General features: G+C 52.0%; 1 protein-coding gene across 1 annotated transcript in view; it reads right to left on the bottom strand.

Moving 5' to 3' along the window:
* Positions 1-19,018, bottom strand: part of gtf2h4 (general transcription factor IIH subunit 4) — a 29,709-nt gene extending 10,691 nt beyond the window's left edge. Inside the window, exons 1-8 of the mRNA XM_033047421.1 lie at positions 18,902-19,018; positions 13,203-13,307; positions 12,009-12,140; positions 7,414-7,510; positions 3,553-3,641; positions 2,709-2,817; positions 1,996-2,064; positions 237-320 (exon numbers count right to left, since the gene is read on the bottom strand). Of these exons, the coding sequence (XP_032903312.1) occupies positions 237-320; positions 1,996-2,064; positions 2,709-2,817; positions 3,553-3,641; positions 7,414-7,510; positions 12,009-12,140; positions 13,203-13,307; positions 18,902-19,014 (798 nt within the window). The 5' untranslated portion in view covers positions 19,015-19,018. The remainder of the gene's footprint in view (positions 1-236; positions 321-1,995; positions 2,065-2,708; positions 2,818-3,552; positions 3,642-7,413; positions 7,511-12,008; positions 12,141-13,202; positions 13,308-18,901) is intronic.
* Between the last annotated feature and the right edge of the window lie 752 nt (positions 19,019-19,770).

The following is a 19,770-nucleotide window of genomic DNA, read 5'->3' as shown; positions in this document are numbered from 1 at the left end:
GAGGGGGGAGAGAGGGGGGGAGAGGGGAAGTGGGAGAGAGGGAGATAGAGGGGTAAGAGGGGGAGAGGGGGGGAGTGGGAGAGAGGGGGAGAGGGGAGGGGGGAGAGAGAGGGACGGTTTAGAGAGAAGGGAGAGATTTATTGCTCTCCCCGTTCAGTGTCTCACCCCCTGCCCCTCCCCCTCCCCCACAGAATCCCCCCCACCCCCACACCCATTCACGCTGTGTCTCCCCGTACCTTCCTCTGGAAGACCAGCCCAAACTCACGCAGATGCTGCAGGAAGGTCAACAGCGACTCACTCATCCCCTCCACCGAATAATCCTGGGGGGGAGAGGGTGAGAGGGTGAGAGAGAGGGGGAGAGAGAGGGGGAGAGGGGGAGAGAGAGAGGGGGAGCCATGCATCTGCCCACTCCCCAAACCTATCCAAGTCACCCTGCATTCTCATAGCATCCTCCTCACAGTTCACACTGCCACCCAGCTTTGTGTCATCTGCAAGTTTGCTAATGTACTGTCTGTACGGAGTTTGCACGTTCTCCCCGTGACCTGCGTGGGTTTTCTCCCACACTCCAAAGACGTGCGGGTTTGTAGATCAATTGTCTTGGTGTGAATGTAAACTGTCACACTTGTGTGTAGGATAGTGTTAGTGAGCGGGGATCGCTGGTCGGCACGGACTCGGTGGGCCGAAGGGCCTGTTTCCGCACTGTATCTCTAAACTAAACTAAACTCGTTCTTGCATCCTCACTCGAGTCATCGTACTAGTTTCATTGTCGTTCTGTCGAGTTTCACTGTCTGTATATCTCGTTACCACCTAGCCCACTGCCAACAATAGACCATTGTGGGCTCCACCTCTCCTTGATCACGGTTACTTTTTTACATATCTTTCATTCATTTGTTCTATATCTCTCCACATCACCGTCTATATCTCTCGTTTCCCTCTCCCCCTGACTCTCAGTCTGAAGAAGGGTCTCGACCTGAAACGTCACCCATTCCTTCTCTCCAGTCCCGTGGAGTTACTCCTGCATTTTGTATCTATAAGATAAACCAGCATCTGCAGTTCCTTTAATAAGAAAGATTGGGCTAAAAGGAGGAGGAGGAGGAGGAGGAGGAGGAGGAGGAGGAGGAGGAGGAGGAGGAGGAGGAGGAGGAGGAGGAGGAGGAGGAGGAGGAGGAGGAGGAGGAGGAGGAGGAGGAGGAGGAGGAGGAGGAGGAGGAGGAGGAGGAGGAGGAGGAGGAGGAGGAGGAGGAGGAGGAGGAGGAGGAGGAGGAGGAGGAGGAGGAGGAGGAGGAGGAGGAGGAGGAGGAGGAGGAGGAGGAGGAGGAGGAGGAGGAGGAGGAGGAGGAGGAGGAGGAGGAGGAGGAGGAGGAGGAGGAGGAGGAGGAGGAGGAGGAGGAGGAGGAGGAGGAGGAGGAGGAGGAGGAGGAGGAGGAGGAGGAGGAGGAGGAGGAGGAGGAGGAGGAGGAGGAGGAGGAGGAGGAGGAGGAGGAGGAGGAGGAGGAGGAGGAGGAGGAGGAGGAGGAGGAGGAGGAGGAGGAGGAGGAGGAGGAGGAGGAGGAGGAGGAGGAGGAGGAGGAGGAGGAGGAGGAGGAGGAGGAGGAGGAGGAGGAGGAGGAGGAGGAGGAGGAGGAGGAGGGAGATAGAGAGCAGCAACCCCCCTCTTTCTCATGGCCGATCATCGGTTCGTGAGTTGGACGGAGCGCTGGACTGTGCTGGCGGCACCCGGGCCAAAACTCCTCACAGCTGGCCCGCCGGCTGGGCTTTGTTTGCAGTCCAGCACCCGGGCCAACTCATCATTCACCCAGACACGGCCCAGTCGGTCAACGAATTGCCACCGGGGAATTTGTCCCGTATTTTGACCATTTGTCCCTTATTTGGGAGTGGGAAAGTTGGCAACCCTGCGCCCCCTCTCTCTCTATCTCCCGCCTCCCACGGTGGGTGGGTGGGTGTGGGGGTGGGGGTGGGGGTGGTGGTGCAGGAACAAGACGACACCCTGCTCACCTTGCCCAGCGTGGAGAAACTCAGCTGGAAAACAAACGACAGGATCTCAACCAGGTCCATCTTTCGTGTCTGCAGGAAATAAAGCAGGAGGTGAATCAGCAACAAGTTCGTCCCTCACTGGGGGTCCCGGTGGCAACAGCCGTAGAGTTAAGGGTCTGTCCCACCTCACCAATGTGGACAGAGACAGAGAGGTGGGGGAGAGGGAGATGAGGGGAGAGAGGTGGGGGAGAGAGAGGTGGGGGAGACGGAGGTGGGGGAGAGGGAGGTGGGGGAGAGGGAGGCGGGGGAGAGGGAGGTGGGGGAGAGAGAAGTGGGGGAGAGAGAGGTGGGGGAGAGAGAGGTGGGGGAGAGAGGTGGGGGAGAGAGAGGTGGAGGGGAGAGAGGTGGGGGAGAGAGAGGTGGGGAGAGAGAGATGGGATAGAGGGGAGAGAGAGATGGGGGAGAGAGAGGTGGGGGAGAGAGAGGTGGGGGAGAGAGAGGTGGGGGAGAGAGAGATGGGGAGAGAGATGGGGAGAGAGAGGTGGGGGAGAGAGGTGGGGCAGAGGGAGGGGGTGGAGGTAGCGGGGAGATGGGGGTGGAGGGAGGGGGGTTGAGGGAAAGGATTAGGGGGTGAGAGGGAGGGGGTGGAGGGAGGGGGGAGATGGGGTGGAGGGAAAGGGGGAGGGGGTGGTGAGGGGGGAGGGGGGGGGAGAGTTCCCTGGCCAGCTGCCTACCTCAGCAGTGTGCAGGTACTGGAGCATGAAGTACCAAAGCTGGGAGGAGGTGTCGAGGAGCAGGAACTGGAAGCCAGCAGATGTGATACAGGGGGCTTCTGTCCCTTCACTGGAGCGGAGAGAATGAACATTACCACAGAGAGGCCAAAGAGATTTCATAATTAAAACGTGGAAATTAAAAACACTGCCAGAGGCAGAGGACTGAAGAGGAGAGAGAGGGTGGGGAGGGGGGGGGGGGGGATGGAACTAACCTGGAGAATGAAAACCCACAAGTGCCTGGCGGTCCAACCCTGATCACTCTGGTGTTGGCATTTTCCACTTGTGATATTTTCCATTCACGATGGGTTTATCAGTACGTACGTGGAGGGGCATCTGGTAGTGGCGGTGAAATACGGGACAAGGGCCGTCCCGTACGGGGCAAAACAATGTAGCCCAATATACGGGATGTCCCGGCTAATGCGGGGCAGTTGGCAACACTTGTATGTGGAGACAGTGGGGGAGGGTCAGACCTGCTGGGGCGTGTGCGTGTGTGTGTGTGTGTGTGTGTGCGTGTGCGTGTGCGTGTGCGTGTGCGTGTGCGTGTGCGTGCGTGCGTGCGTGTGTGTGTGTGTGCGTGCGTGCGTGCGTGCGTGCGTGCGTGTGTGCGTGCGTGCGTGTGTGTGTGTGTCTGTATGTGTGTGCGCGTGCGTGTGTGTGAGTGTGTGTGGGTGTGTGTGTGTGTGTGTGTGAGTGTGTGTGGGTGTGTGTGCCTGTGTGTGTGTGCGCGTGCGTGTGTGAGTGTGTGTGTGTGTGTGCGTGCATGCGTGCATGGTCATACACTGGGCTGGTACAGGGCATTACTCACCTCTTCATGAGCCCGGCCTGGATGAGGAGCTGGGACAGATCCTGGCTGACGGCTGCACTGGGTGAGCCCACCATGAAATGCAGGATCACCTGTGGGGGTGGGGGGGGGGTGAAGAGTCAGCAATGAGTAGAGGCACCAGGCACACCAACACGCCCCCACCTCAGTACACCACGCCAACCATAAACCTACGCCTTCGCTGACCGCCGACACCACCACCACCCCTCCTTCTCATGGCCAATCATCGGTTTTCACCCAGAGAGTTGTGAGTCTGTGGAATTCCCTGCCTCAGAAGGCAATGGAGGCCAATTCTCTGGATGCTTTCAAGAGAGAGTTAAATAAAGATAGCGGAGTCAGGGGATACGGGGAGAAGGCAGGAACGGGGTACTGAATGTGGATGATCAGCCATGATCACATTGAATGGCGGTGCTGGCTTGAGGGGCTGAATGGCCTCCTCCTGCACCTGTTGTCTATTGTCTATTGACACCACCACCCCTCTTTCTCACGGCTGATCATCGGTTCACGAGTTGGACGGGGCACCGGACTGTGCAGGCGGCCCCCGGGCCAAAACTCCTCACAGCTGGCCCGCCGGCTGGGCTTTGTGTGCAGTCCAGCACCCGGGCCAACTCATCATTCACCCAGCCACAGCCCAGTCGGTCAACGAATTGCCGTGGGGAATTTGTCCCGTATTTTGACCTTTTTGTCCCTTATTTGGGAGTGAGAAAGTTGGCATCCCTAAGGACCAGCCACATCGAAGCGATGGCCAAAATATACACACCAAAGCCTCTACTTCCTCAGAAGGCTCAGGAAGTCCGACAAGTCCCCTACAACTCTCACCAACTTCTACAGATGCGCCGTAGAAAGCATTTTACCTGAAGAAGGGTCTCGACCCGAAATGTCACCCATTCCTTCTCTCCAGAAATGCTGCCTGTCCCGCTGTGTTTATTTTTGAGTCTATTCTCGGGATGAATCACAGCCTGGTTTGGTAACAGCTCCATCCAGGACCGCATGAAATCACAGAGAGTTGTGGACACAGCCCAGACCATCACACAAACCAACCTCCCTTCTACAGACTCCATTTATAACTCACGCTGCCTCAGCATAAACCTAAGCCGAACTACAAAAAGCAAACTCAATGCTCGCATTTACTTTGTGACGGCTTGTATACTAAAACAGGCATGTAATGCTGAGGCTCTATAAGGCGCTGGTCAGGCCACATTTGGAATATTGTCAGCAATTCTGGGCACCATATCTGAGGAAGGATGTGCTGGCTCTGGAGAGGGTCCAGAGGAGGTTTACAAGAATGATCCCAGGAATTAGTAGGTTAACCTATGATGAGCGTTTGTCGGCAGGAAGGATTTGAGTATAGGAGCAGGGAGGTTCTACTGCAGTTGTACAGGGTCTTGGTGAGATGGTCTGGGCTGTGTCCACAACTCTCTGTGATTTCATGCGGTCCTGGATGGAGCTGTTACCAAACCAGGCTGTGATTCATCCCGAGAATAGACTCAAAAATAAACAGAGCGGGACAGGCAGCATTTCTGGAGAGAAGGAATGGGTGACATTTCGGGTCGAGACCCTTCTTCAGGTAAAATGCTTTCTACGGCGCATCTGTAGAAGTTGGTGAGAGTTGTTGGGGGCGTGCCGAGCTTAGACATAGACATAGAAAATAGGTGCAGAAGTAGGCCATTCGGCCCTTCGAGCCTGCACCGCCATTCAATATGATCATGGCTGATCATCCAACTCAGTATCCTGTACCTGCCTTCTCTCCATACCCCCTGATCCCTTTAGCCACAAGGGCCACATCTAACTCCCTCTTAAATATAGCCAATGAACTGGCCTCAACTACCTTCTGTGGCAGAGAATTCCACAGATTCACCACTCTGTGTGAAAAATGTTTTTCTCATCTCGGTCCCAAAAGATTTCCCCTTTATCCTTAAACTGTGACCCCTAGTTCTGGACTTCCCCAACACCGGGGACAATCTTCCTGCATCTAGCCTGTCCGACCCCTTAAGAATTTTGTAAGTTTTGAAGTGTGGGAGTAAACCGAAGATCTCTGAGAAAACCCACGCAGGTCATGGGGAGAACGTGCAAACTCCGTACAGACAGCACACGTAGTCGGGATGGAAGCTGGGTCTCTGGCGCTGTGAGGCAGCGACTCTACCACTGCGCCACAAAGCTGCCCTTGAGATCAGAAGGACAGGACAGGAGACAAAGTGAGACTCTGTCACTGGGTACATTCCCCAGGGCAAGGGGACTGATTGAGGTCGCTGGCAGAACAGCAGGAGTGAGGAGCGATCTGCAATCTAATAGACGGCCATTAATTTCTTCCAGTGTAAATAACGTGTCGCGATCAGGCTTCCAGCCTAGACTATAATTAGTGCAGGTCCTCACGGGACAACAAGCAGCAAATGCCATCAAGCTGGAAAGGGCGCAGAGACAAGACACAGAAGGTCATAAGTGATAGGAGCAGAATTAGGAGCACAATGAAAGTAAGCATGCAGGTACAGCAGGCAGTGAAGAAAGCAAATGGCATGTTGGCCTTTATAACAAGAGGAGTCGAATATAGGAGCAAAGAGGTCCTTCTGCAGTTGTACAGGGCCCTAGTGAGACCACACCTGGAGTATTGTGCGCAGTTTTGGTCCCTTAATTTGAGGAAGGACATTCTTGCTATTGAGGGAGTGCAGCGTAGGTTTACAAGGTTAATTCCCGGGATGGCGGGACTGTCATATGCTGAGAGAATGGAACGGCTGGGCTTGTACACTCTGGAGTTTAGAATAAGAGGGGATCTTATGGAAACATAAGATCATTAAGGGTTTGGAGACGCTAGAGGCAGGAAACATGTTCCCGATGTTGGGGAAGTCCAGAACCAGGGGCCACACACAGTTTAAGAATAAGGGGTCAGCCATTTTGAACGGAGACGAGGAAACACTTCTTCTCACAAAGAGATGTGAGTCTGTGGAATTCTCTGCCTTAGAGGGAGTACAGAGAAGGTTCACCAGACTGATTCCTGGGAATGGCAGGACTTTCATATGAAGAAAGACTGGATAGACTCGGCTTGTACTCGCTAGAATTTAGAAGATTGAGGGGGGATCTTATAGAAACTTACAAAATTCTTAAGGGGTTGGACAGGCTAGATGCAGGAAGATTGTTCCCCATGTTGGGGAAGTCCAGGACAAGGGGTCACAGTTTAAGGATAAAGGGGAAATCCTTTAAGACCGAGATGAGAAAAACATTTTTCACGCAGAGAGTGGTGAATCTCTGGAATTCTCTGCCACAGAAGGTAGTTGAGGCCATTTCATTGGCTATATTTAAGAGGGAGTTAGATGTGGCCCTTGTGGCTAAAGGGATCAGGGGGTATGGAGAGAAGGCAGGTACAGGATACTGAGTTGGATGATCAGCCATGATCATATTGAATGGCGGTGCAGGCTCGATGGGCCGAATGGCCTCTACTCCTGCACCTATTGTCTATGTTTCTATGTATAGTCTTTGTTTCACCCCAACCCCATATCGTGCTCCCGACTTCATCTCCTCAATAACCCCGTTAGCGCAGCGGTAGAGTTGCTGCCTCACAGCGCCAGAGACCCGGGTTCCATCCCGACTACCGGGTGCTGTCTGTACGGTGTTTGCTCGCTCTCCCCGTGGGTTTTCTCCGGGCGCTCCGGATTCCTCCCACACTCCAAAGACGTGCAGGTTTGTAGGTTAATTGGCTTGGCATCATTGTAAATTGTCCCCAGTGCGTGTGGGATAGTGTTAGTGTGCGGGGATCGCTGGTCGGCACGGACTGGATGGGATGAAGGGCCTGTTTCCGCGCTTCATCTCTAAACTAAACTGAACTGTGGGGCAGTAGCAGTGCCTCTGACTCACCTCCCACCGCTCCATGGCGTACTTGTCCAGTGAGGTGATGTCTCGGGCGTGTTTGTCCGGTCCCAGTTGGCTGGTGTCGTCAGCCCATGCCTTACCCCTGTGTGTGGACAATAAATCACTCTGTTATAATCAGTAGCGCAGGTCCCAGCACTCACACTGATGGTCAGTAGTGTAACTACATCTATATCTGTGGACCTCCACTATAGCGAGCGCGCACACACACACACACACACATATATGCACACACACACACACACACACACGCAGGGTCCCAGTAGCACACACACACACACACACACACACACACACACACACACACACACACACACACACACACACACACACACACACACACACACACACACACACACACACACACACACACACACACACACACACAAACAATCAAACAAACAAACAAAGAGGGAGTATTGCTCTGTATCTAACGTGTGCTGTCTCTGCCCTGGGAGGGTTTAACAGAGGGTGGTGAATCTGTGGAATTATTTGCCACAGACGGCTGTGGAGGCCAAGTCAGTGGATATTTTAAGGCAGAGATAGATAGATACTTGATTAGTGCGGGTGTCAGGGGTTATGGGGAGAAGGCAGGAGAATGGGATTTAGGAGGGAGAGATAGATTAGCCACGATTGAATGGTAGAGTTGACTTGATGGGCCGAATGGTCTAATTCTACTCCTATCACGTATGACCTTAATTTGTCCCTCAGGTTCTCTAAACATCCTCCCACTCACCTTAAAGCTACAGCTTCAGGTTTTAGATGCCCTTAACCATGGGAAAGAGACTGTGGCTATCTGCCCTCCCATCTAACCATCACTCCACCTCACACTGTGAAGTGTAGATAGTGTTCATGGAAGCGAGACACAAAATGCTGGAGTAACTCAGCGGGACAGGCAGCATCTGTGGAGAGAAGGAATGGGTGACGTTTCCGGTCGAGACCCTTCTTCAGACTATCCTATCCAGAGATGCTGCCCGTCCCGCTGAGTTACACCAGCATTTTGTGTTTATCTTCGGTGTAAACCAGCATCTGCAGTTCCTCCCTACAACATACTGGCAGTATATCTATCCGGGTTCTCTACCTTCCCTGTGCTGTCTGAGGCTGTGAGTTTAGTTCAGTTTTAGTTTAGAGATACAGCGCGGAAACAGGCCCTTCGGCCCACTGAGTCTGCACCGACCAGCGATCCCCGCACACTAACACTATCCTACACACAGTTTTAGAGATACAAGACGGAAACATGCCCTTCGATCCCAGCGAGTCAGCTCGAACCAGCGATCCCCGCACACTAACACTATCCTACACACACACCGGGGACAATTTACACATTTACACCAAGCCAATTAGCCCGGAAACCGAAGATGTCGGAGAAAACCCACGCAGGTCACGGGGAGAACGTGCAAACTCGGTCCAGACAGTGCCCGTAGCCGGGATCGAACCCGGGTCTCTGGCGCTGTGAGGCAGCGTCTCTACCACTGCGCCACCGTGCCTCCCTTTGAATGGACGGTGTTGAGAGGTCAATGCTTCATTGCTGCCTCATTACAACCGGGTTGTGAAGGATTGATACTGATACCGGGAGCCTTAAACACAAAGCGTCTCCATTTCCCAGTTGATAAGTACTTTGGATTGTAAATTGATTTTGTTAAACGCTTGGTTGTTTCTGAACAATTAAATTAATGGTTTAGCCGTTGCTATGGTTACTAAAAGCCCTGGTGGTTTGATTGCAGTAATTTGAGCAAGGCCACATTGCCCTCGGCTGAAGCAACTCGAGCAGACGCCCAGGGAGCAGAGTGCTGCAGAGAAACCAATGCCAACGTTGCCGGCTTCTCCAACAGGAAGCTCATCTGTGGGACCGAGCTGGAAATAAATTGGTCTCCAAATCTGAGGAAGGACATTCTTGCCATAGAGGGAGTACAGAGAAGGTTCACCAGACTGATTACTGGGATGTCAGGACTTTCATATGAAGAAAGACTGGATAGACTTGGCTTGTACTCGCTAGAATTGAGGGGGTATCTTATAGAAACTTACAAAATTCTTAAGGGGTTGGACAGGCTAGATGCAGGAAGATTGTTCCCGATGTTGGGGAAGTCCAGAACAAGGGGTCACAGTATAAGGATAAGGGGGAAATCCTTTAAGACCGAGATGAGAAAAACATTTTTCACACAGAGAGTGGTGAATCTCTGGAATTCTCTGCCACAGAAGGTAGTTGAGGCCACAGTTCATTGGCTATATTTAAGAGGGAGTTAAATGTGGCCCTTGTGGCTAAAGGGATCAGGGGGTATGGAGAGAAGGCAGGTACAGGATACCGAGTTGGATGATGAGCCATGATCATATTGAATGGCGGTGCAGTCTCGAGGGGCCGAATGGCCTACTCCTGCACCTATTTTCTATGTATCTATGTATCTAAATAGGCAGCATTCACGTGAAACGTGCTGGAGGAACTCAGCGGGTCAAACACGCAGCATCCCTGGAGGACAAGGAGAAGCAAACAAACTCCCTTCCATATTCACTCCATCTGCACCTGACCTCACGCTGCCTCGGCAAGGCCCGCCAGTCTCACCCCGGCCACTCCCTCTTCTCCCCTCTCCCACCAGGCAAGAGGTACAGAAGTGTGAAAACAAACGCACACCTCCAGATTCAGGGACAGTTTCTTCCCAGCTGTTATTAGGCAACTGAACTATCCCACCACAACGAGAGAGCAGTCCTGAACTACTATCTACCTCATTGGTGACCCTTGGACTATCCTTGATCGGACTTTGCTGGCTTTACCTTGCACTAAATATTCTCCACCCAACTATAGTTACCCAACCAGATGCAACTAAATTTAAAGTAGCTCTTTCTTCCCAATAACCCTTTCTGGCTTAAGCCCTCCCTTCACCACCTCCAGTTTAAATTCCATTTGGAATATTTTGGAGGACCAAGAACCAAGAACCAAGAACGTTATTCCCTTCTCATGTATCTGTACACTGTGAATGGATCGATTGTAATCATGTATTGTCTATCTGCTGACTGGTTAGCACGCAACAAAAAGCTTTTCACTGTACCTCGGTACACGTGACAATCAACAAAACCCAACTGATGTTTTGGGTTGGGACCCTTAGAGTCATAGAGTGGCACAGTAGGTAATCAGGCTCTTCGGCCCAACTTGCCCACACTGACCAACATGTCCCACCTGACCACGTTTGGTCCATATCCCTCCAAACCTGTCCTATCCAAGTACCTGTCTAACTGTTTCTTAAACGTTGGGATAGTCCCAGCCTCAACGACCTCCTCCAGCGGCTTGTTCCATACACCCACCACCCTTTGTGTGAAAAGATTACCCCTCAGTTCCAGATTAAATATTTTCCCTTTCACCTTCTTCAAACTGATTGTGGTCGGGGGGGAAGGAGAAAGGTGGAGGAGAGGTGGGTGCGGGACAAAGCCTGGCATTTGGGTGGCACGGTGACACAGTGGTAGAGTTGCTGCCTCACAGCGCCAGAGACCCGGGTTCAATCCTGACCACGGGTGCTGTCTGTACAGAGTTTGTACGTTGGCCCCGTGACCTGTGTGTGCTTTCTCCACGAGCTCCTGTCTCCTCCCACTGACCTCCAAAGGCGTACAGTTTTGCAGGCTAATTGGCTTTGGAAAAATTGTAAATTGTCCCTCATGTGTGTAGGATAGTGTTAGTGTGCGGGGATCGCTGGTCGGCACGGACTCGGTGGGCCGAAGGGCCTGTTTCCGCGCTGTATCTCTAAACCAAACTAATACGATGATGCGCAAATGTGCAGGAAGGAACTGCAGACGCTGGTTTAACCGAAGATAGACACAAGATGCTGGAGTAACTCAGCGGGACAGGCAGCATCTGTGGAGAGAAGGAATGGGGAATCCCATTATTCTTGGCATAGCAACTAGCGTTGTATTTAAATGTATCACGTGTTACAAAGAGTCAGAAAGGTCAGGGGTCACAGGTTGCCGGGATGTAAAGGTCATAAGGTCATAAGTAATAGGAACAGAATTAGGCCATTCGACCCATCAAGCCTACTCCGCCGTGGCTGATCTATCTCTCCCTCCTAACCCCATTCTCTGGCCTTCTCCCCATAACCCCTGACACCCGCACTAATCAAGAATCTATCTATCTCTGCCTTAAAAATAATGCCGAAATTCGACTTGGCCTCCACAGCCTTCTGAGGCAAAGGTGCAAAGGGGCCTGTGGGATGGTGGTGCAGGATTGCCAACAAATTAATCTGCAAGTTGAATCGGTAGATAATAGACAATAGGTGCACCTCTGATTCCTGGATTCTGTCCCCATTTAGGAAATAGTCTGGGCCTTTATTCCCACCACCAAAATGCATGGCTCCACACTTTGCTACACTCTATTCCATCTGCCACTTCCCTGCCCACTCTCCCAACCTGCCCAAGTCCTTCTGCAAGAGTCCCTGCTCCCTCTGCACTACCTGCCCCGTCCGCCTGTTCCCGTATCATCCACAAACTTCAATCCCTCCGTCCAAATCATGAATAAACTCCGTGAGTTGTAGCGGCCCCAGCACCGACCCTTGTGGAACGCCGCTGTGTCCGGCTGTTACACGCACGCCACGCTCCATACTCACCCGCCGAGGAGCGCGATGCGTAGGTTCTCCTTGAAGATGGGGTTGAGGACCAGTCCCTGGAGACCACCGGGAAGCTGCTGGGAATGCCAGAGACGGAGACCTGTCACGATGCCCATACAGTCATCATGGTCTCTGTGGGAGAGCGGGAGAGATGCTAGTCATTAGTATAGGTGGGGCCTGCAGATTTAGTTTAGAGATACAGCACAGAAACAGGCCCTTCGGCCCACCGACTAGGGTTGCCAACTGTCCCGTATTAGCCGGGACATCCGTATATTGGGCTAAATTAGTTTGTCCCGTACGGGACCGCCCTTGTCCCGTCCCGTATTTGACCGCTACTACTCGGGTCGAGGGGACTGTCGGGTCACAGCGCCTCGCCCGTGGCCCCATCGGTCGGCAGCCCGGCCAGCTGTCCGACCTTCGGACCTTCGCTGACCGCCGACACCACCACCGCCCCTCCTTCTCACGGGCGATCATCGGTTCGTGAGTTGGACGGGGCACCGGACGTTGCGCGCGGCCCCCGGACCAAAACTCCTCAGCTGGCCCGCCGGCTGGGCTTTGTGTGCAGTCCAGCACCCGGGGCCAACTCATCATTCACCCAGCCACGGTCAACGAATTGTCTTAAATTACCTCCCCTTTATTCTAAGACTGTGTGTGGCCCCTGGTTCTGGACTCGCCCAACATTGGGAACATTCTTCCTGCATCTAGCTTGTCCAGTCCTCTCTATTCCATCTGCCAAGTCGCAGTGAGGGGACAGTGAGGAAGTGTCTGCCAGGGAGATGGGCCCCGGCTCACCAGATCGCTGAACCTCATCCTCCATACTGTGATACAGTTGGTAAGGATGCTCTCAATGGTGCAGCTGTAGAAGTTCACCAGAATCTGAGGAGACAGATGGACCTTCTTCAGTCTCCTCAGGAAGAAGAGACGCTGGTGAGCCTTCTTGACCAGAGTTGAGGTATTGTGGGTCCAAGAGAGGTCATCGGAGATGTTGACCCCCAGGACCCTGAAGCTGGAAACACGTTCCACCTCCGTCCCGTTAATAAGGATTGTAACATCGTGGTTTGAAAATGTAATGTCTAGATAATTTTGTGATTTGACACTGTGGTGTCACAGTTTGTCTGTCACCACAGTTCGGTTTTGTGATGGTCATTCAAAAATATATTTTTGCTACACAAAATAAAAATGGTGGGGCCCTACCGCTGGTTGTCTTTCTTGACCCAGAAGGTGACGGCAGCCTGGGGCAGGGGCTGGTCCAGGAACAGCAGCCGCATTACATAGTTGCGGGCCAGTGGTGGCAACTCCCTGAGCAAAGGGCGGAAATAAAATGGTTAGTCTCACCGTAGCGCGCACACACACACGTCCGAAGAAGCGTCTCGACCCGAAACATCAACTACTCCTTCCCTCCAGAGACTTTCTCCAGACCCACTGCCTGACCCACTGAGTCACTCTACCATTTTGTGCCTATCTTCAATGCAGTTCAGTTTACCACCACCAGGGGACGCCGTGCGATTGGCAGCCTCGCCAACAGTCTGTCCGTTTTTTCCATCTTTTTTTTGTTATTTTTCGTGTGTTTTAAAAGTTTGTGTAAGTGTTCTCTGGTTTGTTTTATGTGGGGGTTGGGCGGGGGAATTTTTTTATCAGTCTCTTACCTTGCCGGGGATGAGACTGTTTTCCGGATCGTATCTCCGGTCGCTCTGCGGCCTAACACCATGGAGCTGGCGGCCTCGCTCGGGACTGACTTTGGGCCCCACCGCGGGGCGTACACTTACCATCGGAGCCGATCCCTTGCCTGGGATCGCTCGGACCGCGACCCGCGGATTTTACCACCCAGGGCTCGCAGTCTCGGGAGAGACCGAGTCGGGAGCTGTGGAAGCCGCAGGACATTCGAGCAGCCCCGACCCGGGGTCAGATCGCCCAGCGCGGGGGAGCTGAGATGCAGCAGCTTGATCGCTTCGACAAGGAGGCCCGCCGCTAGCTATGGGAGTAAGATCGTCCCGTCAACGGAAGGCTCGAAGCCCCCGACCACAGGAGAACAAAGAAGGGAAGAGATTGAAGTTTTTTTCCGCCTTCCATCACAATGAGGAATGTGGAGGAGTCACTGTGGTGGATGTTTATGTTAAAATGTATTTTGTATGTCTGTTGCTATTTATTTATATGATGACTGACTTGGCAAATGAAATTCCTCATATGTTGCAAAACATACTTACATAGATACATAGAAAATAGGTGCAGGAGGAGACCATTCGGCCCTTCGAGCCTGCACCGCAGTCAGCGGAAAGACAATACATGATTACAATCCAGCCATTCACAGTGTACAGCTACATGATAAGTGAATAATGTTTAAGGCAGAATAAGGCCATTCGGCCCATCATGTCTCCTCCCCCATTCAATCGTGGCTGATCTATCTTTCCCTCTCAACCCCATTCTCCTGCCTTCTCCCCATAACCCCCTGACACACGTACTAATCAAGATTCTGTTCCTTCCGAAACATTGTCTCTAAACTGATCTCCCTATGAGAAGAGGAGGCGCTGTCCTGAACGGCTGCCTGTCCTGCAGCTGTCCGTTTTTTTTCCCTTCTTTTTTATTATTTTTAGTACGTTGAGTGTGCAGTCAGGGGGCCTAATCATTTTATGTGTGGGGGGTGGTGGGGGGGAAGGGGGAAACTGCTTTTCGAGTCCCTACCTGGTCGGAGGGGTTGCCTTCCTCCGAGCAGCGACTTCGACCTGTCCTTGCGGCCTACCAGCGGGTCCTGGAGCGACGTTTCCCTGAGGGGACCTGGCCAGAACATCGGCTTTGGCGGCGGCGCAGACCATCGGCTTTGGCGGCGGCGCAGCGCTGGAGCGCTGTCGTGGAGCGGGCGATGCCTTTCCTGGGTCGCCGCGCTGGGACTCCAGTATGCTGGGACCGCCGATAAGAACATTGTGGAGCCGCGGTTCTGTGTAGCGGCCAGCTGCGACGCTGAACGTTACATCCCGGAGCCTGGGATCTCTCGTTGAGATCGCCAGTGTGTGGAGCTCCGTCTGGCGCGGTCTGTTGGCTTGGAAGCCGCGGGCTCCGGTGGGAAGGCGGCCGTTCCTGGCACCCCAAGCCGCTGGGGGTTCTCCCGACGCCGGAGCACCATCATCCGGCGAGAACATCGGCGCCGTGGCGGCGACTGTGGAGGCCTCAATAGGCCCGACTTTGGGTGGACAAGAGGATGGGGACTGGACTTTGTGCGTTCCCCCACAGTGGGAATCACTGTGGGGGGATGTTTTTGTGTTGAACTTCTTTTTGAATACTATGTTGTATTTTCATTAGTGTGCTGCAAGGACATCTGAATTTCCCCTGAATAAGGGGATTAATAAAGTTTAATCTAATCTAATCTAATCTAAACCTGTCCTATCTATGTACCTTCTTAAATACTACAATGGCACCTATCTCAAAGACCATCTCCGGAGGTACACCATACACCCACCACACTTTGGGTCAAAAAGGTACCCCTCATGTTCCTATTAACTTATTCCTCCCTCACCTTAAACCTATGTCCTCTGGTTCTCCATTCACCTACTCTGGGAAACAGAGACTGCCTCCACCCAATCTATTCCTCACATGATTGTGTACACCTCCACCCTTAATCCTCTGAGATGTCACTTTCTCTGTACACTCTCCTAGATGGACACAAAAAGCTGGAGTAACTCAGCGGGACAGGCAGCATCTCCGGAGAGAAGGAATGGGTGACGTCTCGGGTTTAAGACTGCACAAATAATTTATAAAGCAAAAAATAAACTGCTACCTGTAAACATACAAAAACTGTTCAAAGACAGAGGGAGGTTATAACTTTAGAGGGAAACTAAACTTGAAACAGCATTATGCTCGGACCAATTTAAAAAGTATGTGTGTTTCCATTTGTGGGGTGGTTTTGTGGAATGGTCTTGACGAAACGATTAAACAAAGTATGAATATAATGCAATTTAAAAAAATGTACAAAAGATATATCTTTGAAAAGTACAGTAATGAGGAAGGAGAATGTAAATCTCACAGATGTTAATGGTGCTTGTTCTTTTTTTTCCTTTCTTTTTTTGTTCTTTTTTTCTTAATAGCTTGATTGGAGTAGTTTTATTTGAATTGTCTGTTTAGTTTATTTTATTGAATTTTGCATTTGTTAATGGTGAAGAATGGGGGTAAGACTTGACAAGCATAGGCTTCTTCCTATCCCTTTTCCAACGAGTCTAATGTGTATTATGTTGAAATTGGCTTTTGACTTTTTAATTTATGTATGTACATATATGTTATGTATATGTGTATGTGTGCATATGTGTATATGTATGTATGCATATATGTACATGTATATGTATGTATGTATATGTATGTATGTATATATGTACATGTATATGTATGTGTGTATATGTGTGTATATGTATGTATATATGTACATGTATATGTATGTATGTGTGTATATGTGTATATGTATGTATGTGCATATATGTTATGTATATGTGTATGTGTGTATATGTGTATATGTATGTATGTATATATGTCCATGTATATGTATGTATGTGTGTATGTATTTATGTATATATGTATGTATATATATAATTTTCCTTTTATTTATTCAATTTCATCTTTTCTTTTCGTCTTTTTTATTTAATCGTTCGAAATAAAGATTTCATTCATTCATTCATTCATTCATTCATTCATTCATTCATTCGGGTCAGTCTGAAGAAGGGTCTCGACCCGAAATGTCACCCATTCCTTCTCTCCGGAGATGCTGCCGGTCCCGCTGAGTTACTCCAGCATTTTGTGTCCATCTTCGGTTTAAACCAGCATCTGCAGTTCCTTCCCGCACAAAACGAGACTCTAATTGAGGCCAGTGCAGTATAATGGTTCAGCAATTCTTTGTACTATTGTATTCTTGCCATAGAGGGAGTACAGAGAAGGTTCACCCGACTGATTCCTGGGATGTCAGGTCTTTCATATGAAGAAAGACTGGATAGACTCGGCTTGTACTCGCTAGAATTTAGAAGATTGAGGGGGGATCTTATAGAAACGTACACAATTCTTAAGGGATTGGACAGGCTAGATGCAGGAAGATTGTTCCCGATGTTGGGGAAGTCCAGAACTAGGGGTCACAGTTTAAGGATAAGGGGGAAGTCTTTTAGGACCGAGATGAGAAAAACATTTTTCACACAGAGAGTGGTGAATCTGTGGAATTCTCTGCCACAGAAGGTAGTTGAGGCCACAGTTCATTGGCTATATTTAAGAGGGAGTTAGATGTGGCCCTTGTGGCTAAAGGGATCAGGGGGTATGGAGAGAAGGCAGGTACGGGATACTGAGTTGGATGATCAGCCATGATCATATTGAATGGCGGTGCAGGCTCGAAGGGCCGGATGACCTACTCCTGCACCTATTTTCTATGTTTCTATTCCATTGCAATGATCAAATCAGGAATGGTGAATGCCTTGTTGTCATCTTTCTGAGCCTGCTCTGCCACATTCAATGATCTGGCCACACACACACACACACACACACACACACACCCAGGGGCTCTGTCCCTACATGCTTCTAACACTAATCTGTACAGTCACCCTCGCCCAACTACAGAATGCATGACCTCACGTTTCTCTGCATTAAACTGCCTCTCCCACCTCAGTTTAATTTAGTTTAGAGATACAGGGTGGAAACAGGCACTTCCACACCGACCAGCGATATCGCCGTTCACTAACGCGATCCTACACACAAACTCGGGACAATTGACATTTATACCAAGCCAATTAACCTACAAACCTGCACGTCTTTGGAGTGTGGGAGGAAACTGAAGATCTCGGAGAAAACTCTACGCAGGTCACGGGGAGAACGTACAAACAGCACCCATAGTCGGGATCGAACCCGGGTCCTCTGGCGCTGTGAGGCAGCAACTCTACCGCTGCGCCACCGTGACACACATCGCTTGCATGTTATTTGTACCCTTCCATATCTCGTTTCCCTCTCCCCTGACTCTCAGTCTGAAGAAGGGTCTGGACCCAAAACATCACCTATTCCTTCTCTCCAGAGATGCTGCCTGTCCCACCGAGTTACTCCAGCGTTTTGTGTCTATCTTTGGTGTAAACCAGCATCTGCAGTTCCTTCCCACACATCTCTCATGCATCAGCCCATTACTGCAAACCATGCACCTTCATTGCAGTTCACAACAGTGGAAGGACTTGCGTCATCTGCAAATCTAGAAACTGCCGAGTAACTCAGCCGGTCTTTGCAGCGTCTCTGGAGAAAAAGGATGGGTGATGTTTCAGGCCAGAACCCTTCTTCAGACCCACCCCTACCGCAAACACGTGGCACCCACTGTAACCGCGACACATCCAGCCCAACCATGCCGAGCCCAACGTAACACCACAGCCACCAAACCTGTGCCATGCCCATCCCAAACATGCCGAGCCCACTGTAACACCACACCTACCAAACCTGTGCCATGCCCACCCCAAACATGCCGAGCCCAACGTAACACCACACCCACCAAACCTGTGCCATGCCCACCCCAACGTAACGCCACACCCACCAAACCTGTGCCATGCCCACCCCAAACATGCCGAGCCCACCGTAACACCACACCTACCAAACCTGTGCCATGCCCATCCCACCGTAACGCTACACCCTCCGTATCCATGCCATGCCCACCCCAACGGTGCCATGACCACCGTTACCGCACCACACCCGCCCCAGCTGTGCCCACCATAACGCCACACCCACCAAATTTGTGCCATGCCCACCCCACCCCCACTGTCACCAGCCCAACCCTGCCCACAGTAACTGCACCAGACCCACCCCAACTGCGCCCAGTGTGACCACACCACAACCACCCCATCCACTCCCATCCCAGCCGCGCTCCGCCCACTCTCACCGTGCCGGGACCACGGTGACCTCACCTGAAGACGGCCAGGCAGGTGGCGGGGTGGTTGTACAGCTTGTCCAGGATGGCAGGGCTGAGGCTGCGCATGTAATCGTGCAGGTTCTTGCATTGCAGCTTCTCACGCTGCATGGCTGCCCTGTGGGGGAGGGGGGGAGGGAGGGTGGGGAGGGAGGGATAGGAAGGAGGGTGGGAGAGAGGGAAGAGGGATGGTGGGATGGGAGGCAGGGAGAGAGTGGAGGGGGAGGGGGGGGAGAAACAGGGAAGAGAGAGAGAGGGGAGGGTGGAGGGGCAGGGAGAGAGGGTAAGAGGGAGAGAGAGAAGTAGGGGAGGAGGGAGAGAGGGAAGGAGGGAGGGGAGAAGGGAGGGGGAGAGAGGGAAGGAGGGAGGGAAGGAGGGAGGGTGGGAGAGAGGGAAGGAGGGTGAGAGGGAAGGAGGGAGAGAGGGAAGGAGGGAGAGAGGGAAGGAGAGAGGGAAGGAGGGAGGGAAGGAGGGAGGGGGGAGAGAGGGAAGGAGGGAGGGTGGGAGAGAGGGAAGGAGGGAGGGTGGGAGGGGAGGCAGCGAATGAGGGGAGAAACAGGGAAGGGAGAGAGGGGAGGGTGGGGGCATGGAGAGAGGGGAGGGAGAGAGGGTCGGAGAGAAGGGAGGGTAGGAGAGAGGTAAGGGGGGAGGGGAGAGGGAGGAGGGGGGAGAAGCAGGACAATTCAGTTAGCAAGCAGTAGGTGCGGTACCGAGTGTTGCAGCCCCATTACACGCGGTCAGTCTCAACATCTTTCCCTCACCCTCAGTACAGCAACTCTCGGCAGTGTCTTGCGGCCTTGGGCTGAACCTCTGCCTTAAACCGTGTTTGTTAGGGGGAGAGTGCGGAGATGATGGCACGGAGGTAGA

Source organism: Amblyraja radiata, chromosome 30 (genome assembly GCF_010909765.2).
Source record: "Amblyraja radiata isolate CabotCenter1 chromosome 30, sAmbRad1.1.pri, whole genome shotgun sequence".
NCBI lineage: Eukaryota > Metazoa > Chordata > Chondrichthyes > Rajiformes > Rajidae > Amblyraja > Amblyraja radiata.
This window is presented reverse-complemented; position numbering and strand designations above follow the sequence as displayed.